The sequence below is a fragment of the Eriocheir sinensis genome, chromosome 62 (genome assembly GCF_024679095.1).
Source record: "Eriocheir sinensis breed Jianghai 21 chromosome 62, ASM2467909v1, whole genome shotgun sequence".
Taxonomy (NCBI): Eukaryota; Metazoa; Arthropoda; class Malacostraca; order Decapoda; family Varunidae; genus Eriocheir; species Eriocheir sinensis.
The window spans coordinates 1166804-1182867 of record NC_066570.1 but is presented as its reverse complement, the minus strand read 5'-3'; the positions used below and the strand labels follow the sequence as shown (position 1 = coordinate 1182867).

The 16064-nt window shown below is 44.8% G+C and overlaps 1 protein-coding gene across 1 annotated transcript; it reads left to right on the top strand.

The window, feature by feature from the left end:
- Positions 1 to 1143: 1143 nt before the first annotated feature.
- On the top strand, positions 1144 to 15634 carry LOC126986604 (cysteine--tRNA ligase, cytoplasmic-like). Its single transcript, XM_050842870.1, has 14 exons — positions 1144 to 1292; positions 2481 to 2664; positions 2826 to 2969; positions 4034 to 4157; positions 4492 to 4695; positions 5870 to 6031; positions 6510 to 6741; positions 7114 to 7190; positions 8268 to 8434; positions 10482 to 10628; positions 11367 to 11475; positions 12146 to 12244; positions 12687 to 12870; positions 13769 to 15634. Exons 2-14 carry the CDS (start codon positions 2489 to 2491, stop codon positions 14098 to 14100), a joined length of 2157 nt encoding a protein of 718 aa, XP_050698827.1. The 5' UTR covers positions 1144 to 1292; positions 2481 to 2488; the 3' UTR covers positions 14101 to 15634.
- The last annotated feature ends 430 nt before the right edge of the window (positions 15635 to 16064 follow it).

The window sequence follows — 16064 nt, the reverse complement described above, 5'->3', positions numbered from 1 at the left end:
GCGAGAGTTGCATCATTGCCCATGTGCTGCAAGGAAGGCGGAACACACACACACACACACACACACACACACACACACACACACACACCTTCCAGGCTCCAACGTTGCCAGATTGTCGTACTCTGCCTCTTATGTTTGTCGAATTCCGACCAAAAAACAGATTTCACCACCCAAATAACTGCCTTCACATATGGTTATCGTTTAAATGGTTAATTATTGGTGTTTCTTGGCTACAGTTATGGGCCAGAAACCGTTAAATACGCGGCTCTGAGTACGATAATCTGGCAACGGTGCAAGTCCCAGAGCGAATCCTTTGGTGATGTGTGTGTGTGTGTGTGTGTGTGTGTGTGTGTGTGTGTGTGTGTAGATAATTACTATGGGAACAAACAGCTGTGTGAGGGGTGCAGACAGCGAGAGGAAGGAGAATTAATAGTGGATCGAGCAGCGAAGTTGAACCCATTTTTTTATAGGATTCTAACAAGAGGTCTAGAAAGGTGAATATCTGGATTCTAGTATAACTCTCTTGATTCCACGTCTCAATGGTTAGGTGGTCAGCACGCCCAGCCACGAATCCGGTCCAGGGTTCGAATCCTATAGTACGGGACCATTGTATCTTTTTAATTTCATGGTGCTACCTACACATGTATTAATAGTTCTATAATCACACTCTGTCCTGCCTGGGGGTTGGGATGGCATGTTCCTCCCTTCTCCCTTGTTGTTTACCTGCAACAATAAACTATCAATCAATCAATCAATCAATCAGTCGCCGTTCAGTCCACCCAGCTATATCATTCTCTCTTTCGGGCTTGGGAAAAGGTAAAACTAGGATTCTAAAGTATTAATCTTCTTTGTGGTAACCCGAATGTCACACTGGTTACGAGTTTAAGGTCCAGTGTGGCGGAGATGAGCACTGGAGCCACGCGCAGTTTAGTGTATGCCCCCAACTTTACATTTACCTCTAGACTCCTTAAAAGTGGAATCAAGGAGAATTATTTGTATAGGATGAAAGGTGGAAGAGGGAGAATAGCGAGCCTTTAAAAGTGGAAGCAAGGTGGAAGAGAGAGAATATATAGCGAGGCTTTAAAAGTGGAGTCAATAAGATGATTTTATGTAAGGGTGGAAGGTGGAAGAGGGAGAATAGCGAGCCGTTAAAAGTGGAGTAATAAGATATTTTTTTTGTAAAGACGGGTGGAAGATATAATAGTGAGCCGTTACACACACGCACACACACGTCACAGTCACACACACACGTCAACACTCACTCAACAGGATCAGGTTCAGGAGCAGGCGAGGTGAGATGCTCCACCTTACAAACTGACCTTACTGACTCCTCTCTGACCTTTTCCCTTAACCCCTGACACAAACACCCTACAGGGACCTCAGGGGCTGGCTGTGGGGGGGCTGGGGGGCTTATATGGGCGACGTAGCCAGTATAAGGGTTGTGTGGGCGGGCCGGGTGGTCTGACATCCAGCTGGGACAGTCCACGTGTTCTCAGGGTGGGCTGGTCTGCTGTCTGTGCTGGGGCTGAAGGGGCTTTTTGGGGTTGCTGTGGGCTAGTATAAGGTCGGAGTTGGCTGCTGTGGGCTAGTATAAGGTCGGAGTTGGCTGCTGTGGGCTAGTATAAGGTCGGAGTTGGCTGCTGTGGGCTAATATGGGGCCTGTTGGGGGCTGAGTGGGCTAGTATGGGGGCTGCTGTGGGCTAGTATAGGGTCGGAGTTGGCTGCTGTGGGCTAGTATAAGGTCGGAGTTGGCTGCTGTGGGCTAGTATAAGGTCGGAGTTGGCTGCTGTGGGCTAGTATAGGGTCGGAGTTGGCTGCTGTGGGCTAGTATAAGGTCGGAGTTGGCTGCTGTGGGCTAATATGGGGCCTGTTGGGGGCTGAGTGGGCTAGTATGGGGCCTGCTGGGGGCTGACTGGGCTAGTATGAGGGCTGCTGTGGGCTATTAGTTTTGAGTGGGCTAGTATGGGGGCTGCTGTGGGCTAGTCTGGGGGCTGCTGTGGGCTAATATCAGTTTTGAGTGGCCTGCTATGGGCTTTCATCAGGGCTGTGTGTTGACATTTAGCTGGACCAGCCTGTGGGTTACTGTGGATTGAACTCATTTGTACTCATTAAGTGTTGTTCATTGGTTGATGGCTTTATTTTCACTTAGAGTTTTATCCGGACGATTTACAGCTTCACCCAACCAATGATTTTCTTAAGTGGTTCATGTTTTTCTGGTGATAGATGTAGTGAATTGCATGATTTTTTACCTCATTTCCGTCGCTAATGAGGTACAGAATCGTGCAATTCAGGAGAGATATAGGCAAGCATTGGTTTAGTAATAGGGTGGTGGGGGAATGGAATAGACTCAGCAATCACATAGTTAGTGCAGGGACGAAAGCTTGTTTTAAGAGTAGACTGGATAGCTACATGGACGAGGATGACAGGTGGCAGTGAGGTGTGGGTGCTCACTCACTCACTCAGACTTCACGTGTCTTCAGGTTGAACCATGCCGAAGCGCGCAGAGCCCAGGTGGACAGCCCCTGAGGGGGTGGAGAAGCCCAGACTGCATCTTTACAACTCTTTGACGCGGCGGAAGGAGCTGTTTGTGCCGCAGAGCCATGTGGTCACCTGGTACAGCTGTGGGCCCACTGTGTATGATGAATCCCACATGGGCCATGCAAGGTGAGGCATATCTATCTTTGGTGAATGCTTTCCATTAGTGATATTTAGCTAAGAGGCAAGGGAGTGGGTGCTTATAAGGGGAAATTTGTTGAATACTGATGAACATAAACAACGTTGTGCTTAAAAAGTTAATGAATATTCGATAACATTCATTCTCCCAGGTCATATGTGAGCTTTGACATCCTGCGCCGTGTTCTCCAGGATTACTTTGGCTACCCAGTGCATTATATCATGAACATCACAGACATTGATGACAAGATTATCAAGCGAACCCGTACAAAGTTCCTGGTCCAGCAGTACCGCAAGTAAGGAGTGTGATGAATAAGTAGGTGTTGTTGAGTTAGGGCAGCATGGTGAGGGTATACATGTAACAGAGTCATTAGGCCAGCAGCCGCTTAAATTTAATATTTTATGGAATAGCTTGTTTGTGTGATCTAAATTTTATGCTATCATGTGTGGTGGTGTGGTGTGGTGGTATGAGGGAGCGTAGTGAGTGTGGTATAATGGCCTGAGACATAGATAAGGACTAAATGCCTCAGTCCTTGGGCCATTATGGGGGTAGGCTTATGCTTGTTGGGCATCAAATGAGAATGAAAAAAGGTGAGTTGGAAAACATTTAGAATTTTGAAATGGATATTTTAGTGACTATTGAATAAGGCATTAAATGAGTGTGATATAAACTAAGAGAAGGGAGAGATGTTTGGGGAATAAATAAGTTGAGAGAGAAATAACTAGCAGGAACAAATGCCACATTGAAAACATGTACTTTAGTGTTTGATTCGTATATACTGTAGCAAACAAAAATATATAGGAAGGAAGGGAGGATGTTTAAATGTTATACGAGAGTAGCTTTGAAGAGAAAATGGAGACATCTGCCCTGACCACCCTAGGAGACGAGCAGAAATTTGAAGAGCTGTGTAGAGTACTGTGTGCATGCCCATTTAAAAGTCAATCTCCAAGGCCTATATGTTTGATGGAAGGATAAATTTTAGTCGCCATAATGGTACTATCCATGTAGAAGTTGACCCTCTAGACTAAACCTGAAAAAGTTGTTTAGTTTCTTTATTTCCATGCAAGATTTATGGCACTTTTTATTTATTTATTTAGTATTTTTTTACAGCAGAGGAGACAGTGCAAGGGCGTAAAAAAAAAAGAAAACAATAATGGAAAAAAAAGCCCGCTACTTACTGCTCCTAAATAGAGAAGCGTGGCCAAAAAGAGATCTGACTATTACTATTATTGCTACTGTTTGTGGTTCTTCTGGCATGTCAACTTATTAGAAAGAACCACTGCAATACCTGTGGCTACTATTAAACAACTGGTCCAACTACTACTACTACTACTACTACTACTACTACTACCTCCACAGCTCACAGTTACCATGGGACCAAGTGTATGAGGACCTTGCCAAGGCCCTGGAGCACCACAACCAGGCCATGGCAGCCACCACAGACCCCGACAAACGCAAAATGATGGTGACTGAAGTTGCGAAGGTTTGTGGTCCTGTGAGAGGCGGTGGCAAGGGTGTGTCCAAAAGATGCAACATTGTATGGTCGTGTAGTCATTAGAAATTGAAGTCATTTAGAGGAGTAATGGTGATTGTGGTAATAGTGGCAGTTTGTGGTGGTATGGTGAAGCCAGTCCTAGGTCTAAGAGGCTCCCATATTATTTTAAGTGATGAAGCTCTTTACCAAGTTTTGCTGAATCGCTATAAAAACATCTGAATTTTCACAGTAATGGTTGTAACAAATGGTCCAGTGAATCTGATTTGTGGGATGAATTTTTCGTTTGTGAGTCAATTTAAGATGAAGGTTTTGTCTGCCACAGGTCAAAGCAGCAGCTGATGCAGTGAAGACAGCCCCTGAAGGAGAGGCTGTAGGGCAACAGGAGAAGCTGCTGGCCTGTGCTGAGGGGGTGCTGGGCGAGTGGCTTGACATGCAGAAGGGGAAGGAGGTCACCGACAACTCAATCTTTGCTGCGCTGCCCCGACACTACGAGGAGGAGTTCAACAAGGACATGGAGGCCCTCAATGTGGGTAGTGCGGGTCTTGTGGTGTCGTGTTCATGGTTCCTTAACCTCTCCGCTGCGATTGACACGGATTTGGCTTTCACTGGTAGCCTGGTAACATATACTCCCAGGTCCTTCTCTGCTTCTGTGGTGGATAGTGGAGTGTTTCCCATGTGGTATTGGTATGCTGGATATCCCCTCCCAAGGTGCATGACTTCACATTTTTCTTCGCTGAATTGTAACAGCCACTTTTTGTTCCATTCCTGTAGCTTGGTGAGGTCTTCTTGTAGGAAATCCTGCCACATGCAAGTAGAGGTTGGGAGTGCTAGGGAAGTGCCTCAGTAAATTAGATAAAGTATTTGTGGCATGAGGATATTTGTAATGTTTTTTTCATTGTTGTGCAGTTGAAAAGTTCACTAAATAGATGTTACTCTTTATCAGTCCGTTCTAACAAATGTTTTGGAAAGTAAACAGCCGTTAAACTTTCCTCTGAAGTTTTTGGTAGTGTGTATAATGTTCCTGGATATTAGAACTTTTAACCTGGTAGCAGCGACGGGCCAAATTTGTGGCTTTACCGTGTAGCAGCGACGGGCCAAATTTGTGGCTTTACCGTGCAGCAGCGACGGACCAAATTTGTGCCATGATATAAACCCCCCAAAATAGATGATGCATAAACTGATCATAAATGCTTTGATATATATTATGAAATGGTTTGTGTGAGGGGTGATTTTTTCTCATTTTTCTCGCTTAGAGGGACCATTAAGAAACATGATCCCCGCTGCCACCAGGTTAAACTTTCTTCTGAAGTTTTTGTTAGCATGTATAATGTTCCTGGATATTAGAACTTTTAATGCATCCATCTTGCCTTTGTAGTGTGAAAGGCAACTAAAATGGATGAGAGTAGAGGGCTGAGAACCATTCACTTAGATCTTTCTTCCTATCAATCATCCTGCAACTCTGAGAGGTAACTTGATAAAAAGACAGTACATTAGCTAAGATGCAAACAGTTTTTATTTCTTTCCCCAAGGGGTTGTGTCCCGTCTCCTGGGATCTGTTCCTTTCTCCTATAATTCCTTCCCCATCTGTCTCTCCGGCATATGACCACAGATGTTGCACCGACTAAACGAAACTTTTTTTCTTTCCCCAAGACACGAGTAACTCCCTTGCGCTCACACCCTCCCTTCCCTCCTTGCTGCAGGTGATGGTGGCGGACGTGGTGACGAGGGTTTCAGAGTACCTGCCGCAGATTGTTGACTATGTGTCCAGAATCATCGCCAACGGCTATGCTTACGAGGCCAACGGCTCCGTTTACTTTGACGTGGGAAAGTTTGATGCTGAACCCAACCACTACTACGCCAAGGTGAGGATGCCCGGCCCTTCTGCTGGGTTGTGGCGGCAGTATATTCAGGCATCCTCATCGCTGTGTATCTTCCATGTCTTGAAACCTACCTTCACACATGTCCTTTTAATTTTTTTTTATTTTTTTTTATTTCATGTTGGTCTTCTATCGTACCACATCATTCTTTCCTGTCATGAAGCCTCTCCTTGGTCTACAAATCTATTTATCTTTGTCTTGTATTGATCTTGATACCTTATGACAGCAATAAATCTGCCTTTCATGATGTTAATAAGTTACCATGTTATTATCCAGGTATCAGAACCACTCCTATACAAGTATGTGTTCTACCTAGCTGGTATCTTTTCTGGATTTTTATTTTCGGTTAAAATTTATATACATGACATGTTTAGTTGTAATAAGAGGAGCAGTGTATCATGAAGCTGATCATGGAATAAGTATTGCTAAGGTCTCTGTAGCAGTATTGAATTTTGTGTTTCAGTTGGTGCCTGAAGCGTATGGTAACCAGGCGGCACTGGAGGAGGGGGAGGGAGCCCTGTCCTTAGCAACGGCCCAGGAGAAGCGCAGCCCTAATGACTTTGCACTGTGGAAGGCCTCAAAGCCTGGCGAGCCTGCCTGGCCATCACCCTGGGGCCCCGGACGTCCTGGCTGGCACATAGAGTGCTCCGCCATGGCCTCTGATGTGCTTGGGGAGTCCCTTGACATTCACACAGGTAACTTTGCCTGCTTATAAGATGACTAAGCTGTAGTTTTCATGTGCACATACCTGTTTTCTTCTCTAAGATAGAAAGAAATGATTGTGGGCAGGAAAACCATAACTTGAATGCATATATAAAACTGGTAGATTCCATCCATTAAAATTCATGAACATCTGTCATTACCAAAGTGGGGAAAATGATGAAAGGTGAGCAGCTGTAATGGTGGTGATGTGAGTTCATAGCATTGGGAGGGTGGTGGCAATCCTGTAACATTCACAGCATTGATGGTGGTGAGGATCAGAGTGCAGTCTAGATTTCTATTTTCTTTTATAATCTTTAATGGTGATTGTGATGGTGGAATAATTATGGTGACGTGTAACCTTGCAGGCGGTGTGGACCTCAAGTTTCCCCACCACGACAATGAGTTGGCACAAGCGGAGGCGTACTACAACAATGACAACTGGGTGAGTCAGCAACAGCAGCGGGCGTCATTGTCACCATCATTGTTATTAACTCAAAACTGACCTTTCTTCTGGCCATTCATCCTTTTTTCTCTCCTGGAGCAAGGCCTAGTGGACTTCTCTGTTGTTATTTTGTCTTTTGTTCTTAGCTGCCTCCGGTGATATAAAAAAAAATATTTGAGTTTTCTAATGATACTTTAACCCGGTAGCAGCGACGGGCCAAATTTGTGGCTTTACCGTGTAGCAGTGACGGGCCAAATTTGTGGCTTTACCATGTAGCAGCGACGGGCCAAATTTGTGGCTTTACCATGTAGCAGTGACAGGCCAAATTTGTGGCTTTACCATGTAGCAGTGACGGGCCAAATTTGTGGCTTTACCATGTAGCAGTGACGGGCCAAATTTGTGGCTTTACCGTGTAGCAGCGACGGGCCAAATTTGTGGCTTTACCATGTAGCAGTGACGGGCCAAATTTGTGGCTTTACCGTGTAGCAGTGACGGGCCAAATTTGTGGCTTTACCATGTAGCAGCGACGGGCCAAATTTGTGGCTTTATCATGTAGCAGTGATGGGCCAAATTTGTGGCTTTACCATGTAGCAGCGACGGGCCAAATTTGTGGCTTTACCGTGTAGCAGTGACGGGCCAAATTTGTGGCTTTACCGTGTAGCAGTGAGGGGCCAAATTTGTGGCTTTACCGTGTAGCAGTGACGGGTCAAATTTGTGGCTTTACCGTGTAGCAGTGACGGGCCAAATTTGTGGCTTTACCATGTAGCAGTGACAGGCCAAATTTGTGGCTTTACCGTGTAGCAGTGACGGGCCAAATTTGTGGCTTTACCATGTAGCAGTGACGGGCCAAATTTGTGCCATGATATAAACCCCCCAAAATAGATGATACATAAACTGATCACAAATGCTTTAATATATATGAAATGGTTTGTGTGAGTGATGATTTTTTCTCATTTTTCTCGCTTAGAGGGACCATTAAGAAACATGCTCCCCGCTGCTACCGGGTTAAGCCTCTACTACAGTGTTTTTTCTAACTTGCGCTGTAGTATAATGTGTGTGTGTGTGTGTGTGTTTCAGGTGCGGTACTTCCTCCACACTGGCCACCTCCACATTGATGGCTGCAAGATGAGCAAGAGCCTAAAGAACTTCATCACCATCAAGCAGGCGCTGGCCGAACACTCTCCGGCTCTGTTGCGGATATGCTTCCTCCTCCACTCCTGGAAGGACACACTGGACTACAGCAGGTAAGTCTCCTCACTTGTTTCTTATACATATTTAGCAATCCATTCGTTTGATAAAATTGGGAACACCTGGTACCACCGAACTAAAGTCAGGGGGCTTCGTGGTGCAGTGGTTAGCGCACTCGGCTCACAACCGAGAGAGCCCAGGTTCGATTCCCGGGCGGAGTGGAAAAATTTGGGTGGCTTTTCTGATACCCTACGCCCCTGTCCACCCAGCAGTGAATGGGTACCAGGTATTAATTGGGGGTTGTGTCCCGTCTCCTGGCATCTGTTCCCTTCTATAATTCCTTCCCCTTCTGCCTCTCTCCGGCATATGACCACAGATGTTGCACCGACTAAACGAAACTTTTCATACCAAACTAAAGCAAAATGATATACATCAGGCCATAGTCTTAACCCATTCCTTGCCTGCGGTGCGGACGCGAATATCCCTTCAGGCACAGTCGGGGAGCCCAATGGGGGGTCTCTTTTAACCTCTGTATCTCAAAAACTATTCATCACAGCTAAAAATCAAAAACACCATTGGAAAGAGGAGGTCCATATCTATAGGAGTCGGTTATGTATGCCTCTCTTGCGAGCATACATGCACGTTCAGGGAGTGTTGAATGTTAACACTTACGTCGGTGCGTACGGGATGATCAGCCGTATTGAGGGAACTGCGGACATTTTTTCTTCAGATTCTGGCAAGGGAGTATTGCCAACTGCAATATTCACAACTATTTGGTCAAAGAATCAGTCAGGTGATCGGTGAAGCTATGTAAAAATGCCGCTATATTGGGCAAGAACATCCACCAGTTACTCATCCATACATTTGCCGCGCTGGGCTGATATGATTTTCCACCAAATTTAGTGATCATGGGTTGTTTTCTCTCCTCCTCCCCTACTCTCTCTCGTCCCCTGTCCTCCCCTCTCCTTCGTCCCCTCTTGTCCCCTCTCAGCAAACTACTGGCGCACGGTATCTCGGGTAACATTCACAATTGGCTTGTGGACTGGCTCTCTGAGCGGAAACAGAGAGTAGTTCTAAACGGTGTTACATCTAACTGGCTCGACGTCAGAAGCGGCGTACCTCAAGGATCAGTGCTTGGCCCCATGCTCTTCTTAATTTATGTTAATGATATCGATGATGGCCTCACTTGCAAAGTATCAAAATTTGCTGATGACACAAAAAATTGCTAGTAAAGTAACTGCGACACTCGACGAAGAAGCTTTACAATCAGATCTAGATCGACTTGTACGTTGGGCCAATCAATGGCAAATGAAATTTAATGTTGACAAATGTAAAGTGTTGCACATCGGAAAAAATAACAATCGGCGTTGATGCGTAATGAATGGCCAACAACTTTCTGCAGTAAGTAAAGAAAAGGATCTTGGAATCACTATATCAAGCGATTTAAAGCCCGGTCAGCATTGTTCAGAGGTAGTTAAAACTTTGCTGTCCTTCATCTTCCACCTTTGATTAGATAGTTAGTGTAGCTTGTCACAAACAGCCTCGTAAGGACCAGCTGGTCTGCTGTTGTTTGTTCTTTCTTTGTGTCCTTTGTATCACTCTGATTCTTCTCCCTCTTGTGGTTCCTCCTCTGGCTGCCCTTCCCCTCATGGTAGCACAGCAGTGAGGGTGTTGTTGTTGTTGAGTAGCGTGGCAGCGTGGGTACTGTATTGTTGTTCAAGTGGCGTGCAGGAAGAACCGAGCTCAGCTGTGTGGCCACGGCGCTGTGTGAGTCCAGTTGCGTGAGACATCTGGTGGCCACTTCATAAAATATCGCGTATAAGTGAAAAAAACATGTAAATTAAACATTTATTTGGATTTTGGACCCCGCGTTATTTAAAAAACGCGTAAACCAAACTCGCGTAAATCGAGTTACCTGTACCAGGACCAACAGGCTTTTTTTCTGTCTTCATTACTGTAAAGAGTAAGAATAAAAATGTAGCTAACAAACTTGGATATAATGGGTTGGTGTTCCCTCCATTTAGTTTATTAGATGGCGAGCTTACCATAACTTAATGATGAATAAGGAAACTCTCCTAAATAGCCTCCTCCTCTCTTGAGCAGCAACACGATGGAGGGCTCGCGGCAGTACTACAAGATGGTGACGGAGTTCAGCCTCAACGTGCAGGACTTGGTGCGTCGAGTGGGCCTGTCTAGCGACCAGTGGACGGGACCGGAGGCGGCTCTGCAGGAGGCCTTCAATGCTGCCAGGTGGGAGGACTCATTGTGTGCGGGGGACCAGAAGCTGAGTTCATTGTAGTTGTTAGTTAGTGTGTGTGACCAGCAGTATTTTGTGTGGTAGTTTGTAGAAGCAGTGGTAGAAGTTCTAATATAGCTGCAGTTGTAATGATATTAGTAGTAGTATATAGTGGTAGTAGTACTTGTAGTAGTAGTAGTAGTAATTTTACTTGCGCAGGTGACCAGTAGTGTTTGTTCTACCATTGATAAACACAGTACAGTAGGTAAAGCTGAAAGCGTACAAACACCATAAGTTAAAAAATCTGTAACCCTGATGCACATAAGACAAATAATTGAGGATAAAGTGAGTAAAGTTGACAGACTAAAAGTTAGGTTTGGCAAACTGAGAGGATCAGAGACTTCATCCATGCCCACACCATGTTATAACAGCACTTGTATGTGTCTGGAGCAGTGTTTAACCCGGTAGCAACGAGGATCATGTTTCTTAATGGTCCCTCCAAGCGAGAAAAATGAGAAAAAATCACCCTTCACTCAAACCATTTCATAATATATATCAAAGCATTTGTGATCAGATTATGTATCATCTATTTTGGGGGGTTTATATCATGGCACAAATTTGGCCCGTCGCTGCTACACGGTAAAGCCACAAATTTGGCCCGTCGCTGCTACACGGTAAAGCCACAAATTTGGCCCGTCGCTGCTACCGGGTTAAAAATTGAAAAGCATGTGTTGACCTTTTAATACCAACAGGGTGGGTGTGCACAAGGCTCTGTGTGACAACGTTGACACCAGGACGACTCTGGACACCATGCGGGACCTGCTGACGGAGGCCAACAAGTACATGAACAGCCACACACAGGTGAGCGCTGAGGATGGGAGTCTTGGCTCGTGGGGCTCCAGGGCAGGATGTTTGGGGGAACAGTGTAGTGTGTGTGTTTTATTTATTGTATTTTTTTTTTCATGATAAATGTAGATATGTCTAGTCAGCATATATGGTTTTTTGACATGCAGTTATATGGTACACAACCTCAGATTTTTCATCAATAGCAGAAAAAATAGTTATATGCCTCAGCCCATTAGTTCCAGAGATACTGAGTGTGTTGAGTATCGGTGAAGTGATGTTTGTAAGAAGGCAAGGAAGAGGTAATGTTCAATAGCAGGGGCCACTAAAGCTGTTTGGAAAATCACTACTTTAGTACAAAAAAAAGGAAGTTTCAAAAAATAAAAATAAATAATAATAATTTAATTTCAAGGAATCGTATGTAGGGTGGTCCAGGGAATGAGAGAGGAGGTGAACCAAAGGGAAAGGTGAAGAGAGAGAAAAATGTAAGGAAGTAGAGGGAATGGAAGGATAAGGGAAGGAACTACACACACATACACCACGGAAAGGAATCATAGGGGAAGGGGAAGGAGGAAAAGGTGGTAGATTATGTCTTGAGTGAGTTGGAAAAAAAAGAGGACAGCCAGTTTGGAGTTGGTAAGTACAGGGCTATGCTGTGCTGCTGTTCTAATGTGTTCCTTTGTGTCAGGTGAACTCCCAGCTGCTGGTGAACATCAACAGTTACGTCATGAAGATGCTGAACATGTTTGGTGTGCCTCTCGGGGACAAGACTGCCACGGGTGATCAGGTTTGTCCACTTTTACTGCCAATGAGTGAGATGGTCAGTCAGCATCAATCACTCTTATTGGATTTTATCAGAGAAAGTTTGGCTGAAAATATAAAATAAAAATATCTGAAGTATCAAGTAAGAAAGTGTCTGATAAAAATATTAATACTGATTCCTAATATAAGCCAACACAACCAGTACGGATAGTGAAGCATTGGTACAGCCCAGGTGTGTGGTGTGTGGTACAAAGTCAGGAGAAGGTGGTGGGCATGGCAGAGGTGGTGGTAGGCCTAGGATGTACTAATGCTGTGGTGTGTGTGGGGGGTGTTACAGGGTCAGGAGAAGGTGGTGGTAGCCCTCGGGAGTACTAATGCTGTGGTGTGTCGGGGGTGTTACAGGGTCAGGAGAAGGTGGTGGGAGCCCTCGGGAGTACTAATGCTGTGGTGTGTCGGGGGTGTTACAGGGGCAGGAGAAGGTGGTGGGCGTGGCAGAGGTGGTGGGCAACATTCGGGAACAGCTGCGTCAGTGGTCGAGGGACAAGGAGCTGGAGGTGGGTGAGCTGAGGAGTCGTCTGCTGGGTCTGTGTGATTCTATAAGGGACGAGCTGCTGCCACCACTTGGGATCAGGCTGGAGGACCGGGAGGCAGGTGAGTTTGATATGTGTGTTTGTGTATGTGTGTGGTTATGTGTGGATTTGCTGATGTATTTACCTAGTTTTAGTTTTACAGGGCCTGGGGTTTACGCTCGTGTGGTCCCGTCTCTGTATCTATATTTATCCAACTTTTCCTTAGAGCTTTACACACTCCTCACTGATACTACATCCTCACTTAGTCTGTTCCCAACCTCTATATTTCTTTGCTGTAAGCTATATTTCTTTATGTGTAGAGGAATGTGTGTGTATGGTGTTTGGGACAGTCCTAATCCACCTATTATTTTCCTGTCCATTGGTGAAGAAACAAAGAAATCATTATAGAAAATATGTGTGCTGTAGAGAATAGAAGTACAGCTTGTAGTGTGGAGAGGTCAGCTTCCAAGATGTGTGAAAGGTTAATGGAAGTCAGTTTAATCAGTAACAAGCTTTTAGAGGCAGTTTAGACTCCACTTGTAAGCTAGAATTAGACAGTGTAGCACTTAATTCTGTTGGCTTGAGGGAATGGATAATATGTAGAGTGGGACAGGCTGCCATGAAAGGAATACATGAGAAGGTTGAACATCTGGGAGGAGAGAGTATACACTTGCCAAGAGTGGGAGAGACTCATAGCCCATCCAGCCCCATCAGGTCGAAAGGACATTAAACAAAAAGAAGGATGGCTGGTCATTTAAGCTCACATTTAAAGTTTACCTGGTGGGAGAATCATCTTAACCAGGCTCTTTGATCTAAGCTATGGAATCAGATTAGATAACTGTTTGGCTTGTTTTATATCTTGGAAGCAGGTCATTGCAGGATTTCATTAAAACTCTCATCTCTTGCCCTGTCTCCCAATCTCCCTTACTGCACACACACACATGCACACAAAAAAAGGCTTTACTTATTGGTTATTTCAGGAGCCCCGAGCATCAAGGTGGTGGATGCAGGGGAGCTGATGGCAGAAATCAAGTCCAAGAAAGAGCAGGAAGAGGCCAAGAGACAGGAGAAGGCCAAGAAGAAGGCAGAGCAGGCAGCAAAACAGCAGAAGCAGGAGTCAGCAGCCCCACCCAAGGACCCCAAGGAGATGTTCCGCACCTCAGAGTATTCACAGTGGGATGCCGTCGGTCTTCCCACCCATGACGCCGAGGGGAAGGAGATCACCAAGAGCCAAAGCAAGAAGCTGGTCAAGCAAATGGACGCGCAGAAGAAGAAGTTTGAAAAGTGGCAACAACAACAGCAGCAATCATAGTGTCCTGTAGTTTCCATTCCCTGTCCCTCCAGTTCTCCGTCTCCATTCTATATTATTCTTTCTTCGTCTTCATTCTAAGGGCCGCTATCGCAGTCACTTCATTTGTTTTGATCGTTACCAATGGCGGCGATCGACGGTATAGTTTTCCACGTGACCTGACCTATGGGGTAGTGGCGCCTGCAGAGGAAGCGAGAGGTGTTGAGAGTCTGTGGCAAGGTGCTCGGCTAGGCTAACCCCGCAGCCGCCTCTACCCCATCAGCCAGTTTTATATGGCAATACTATAGTGGCGATAACAGCCATTGGTAACGATCAAAACAACCAAAACGACTGTGAAAGCGACCCTAAGTTCTCCTCCACTCCTTTCTACTACCTACTGCCATTTTCTCTTCCTTTTTCTGTTAATTTTTCTCAGTTTTAATATGCAATACCAATGATTCCTATCTATTTATTCTGTTCCCTCATCTTTATTCATAATTATTGTTAGTTTTAATTGTCTTCAAGTTCGTATGTTTATTTATGAAGTCTCCTTTTGGTCTCCTTAGTTCAATTCACAAGCTTTACTTAGTCATTTACAGTCCAACACAGTGTCTTCGTGACAGCCCGAACCAAACTATAGAATCCCATACAATCCAAAACGGTGAGGTCTTCGATGCCACACTAAATACACAAGACTTTTCCTGTAATGTTTCATCAAATTTGTGAACTTAAATATAAACACCAGACACTATACAAGGAAATTTAGAAGGCTCTGGTATTGGTTTGGGAGCTTACTAACCCGTCATGGGGAACTGTGAAACTGGCCCTTAGTTTCCCTTTGGGCTCCCCAGGTGTTGATCAGGTCACCTTGATGCTGTTACTGTTCCACCCAGGCGCCTCTGGTCTTCAGTTCCTGATTTCTGCTCACATTATTTTGATGCTTTGCACTTTCCTTCGTTTTCAACTTTAATAATTCTGATATCTGTTCTGTTTTTTTTTTACTCAGGCAAAAATGCACTCATTGTCATTTTTAATTAACTGAACATTTATCAAAGGGAAAAACTTAGTAAATAAGCTTTGATTTTCATTTCCTGGTCCATAGTAAAAATACAGTGCTTCTATTCGGACATCCTATATTCAACCAGTCAGATGGCAGCAACCTTTCCGAGGAAAAAGGGCACATCTACAGGCAAGTGCATTTTTGCCGTGATAAAAAATTGTTTCTTTTTCTGTCTTCCATCTCTACATGTTTGTTTTTCATTTGCCTTGTTGGTCTTGAGATGTGCACTGCGTAACTCTCCAATTGCACCAGTGTGTCATCACCTTTCTTACTTAGACTTTAGACCCCAGGATTTTTCTCACTTTTCTTTTTCCCTCAAGTTAAATTTTCTCTCTCTCTCTCTCTCTCTCTCTCTCTCTCTCTCTCTCTCTCTCTCTCACACACACACACACACACACACACACACAGAGCTTCCTCTTGAGCGATAACCTCAAACAATCTCGGTGGTGGTGAGATCTGTGATTCGTCCGTATTTTTTAATACAACACAGTGTCCAGACTTATATTTCATTATCCCATAGTGTGTGTGTGTACCTATTTGTAGTATACAGGGTCTGGCTCAAGCTCGGTCAGTCCTGTCTCCCAATCTATATTTGTCCAGCTTTTCCTTCATTTTATGGACACTGCCTGATTCAACAATGTCTTGTGTGTGTGTGTGTGTTTGCTGCAAGCTAGCAGTATTGCCACGTACTATAACATGACGATTAGATTGTCATTAAGGAATCCTCTTGAGGTAATTAAGTGGCCATGGCATATATAGCTGCCAGAGTTAAAAGAACGTGCTGCCTCTCCCACAGAGCTGCAAGTCTTTGTCAGATGGGATGAAACAACAACTTGCTCACAAGCCGGATGCCAGACTCATTAGTGTTGTGCTCTTTTGCTTCATTTATTTTTCACAGTGTCTGGAAAAGTGACAAAAAAAAAAAATT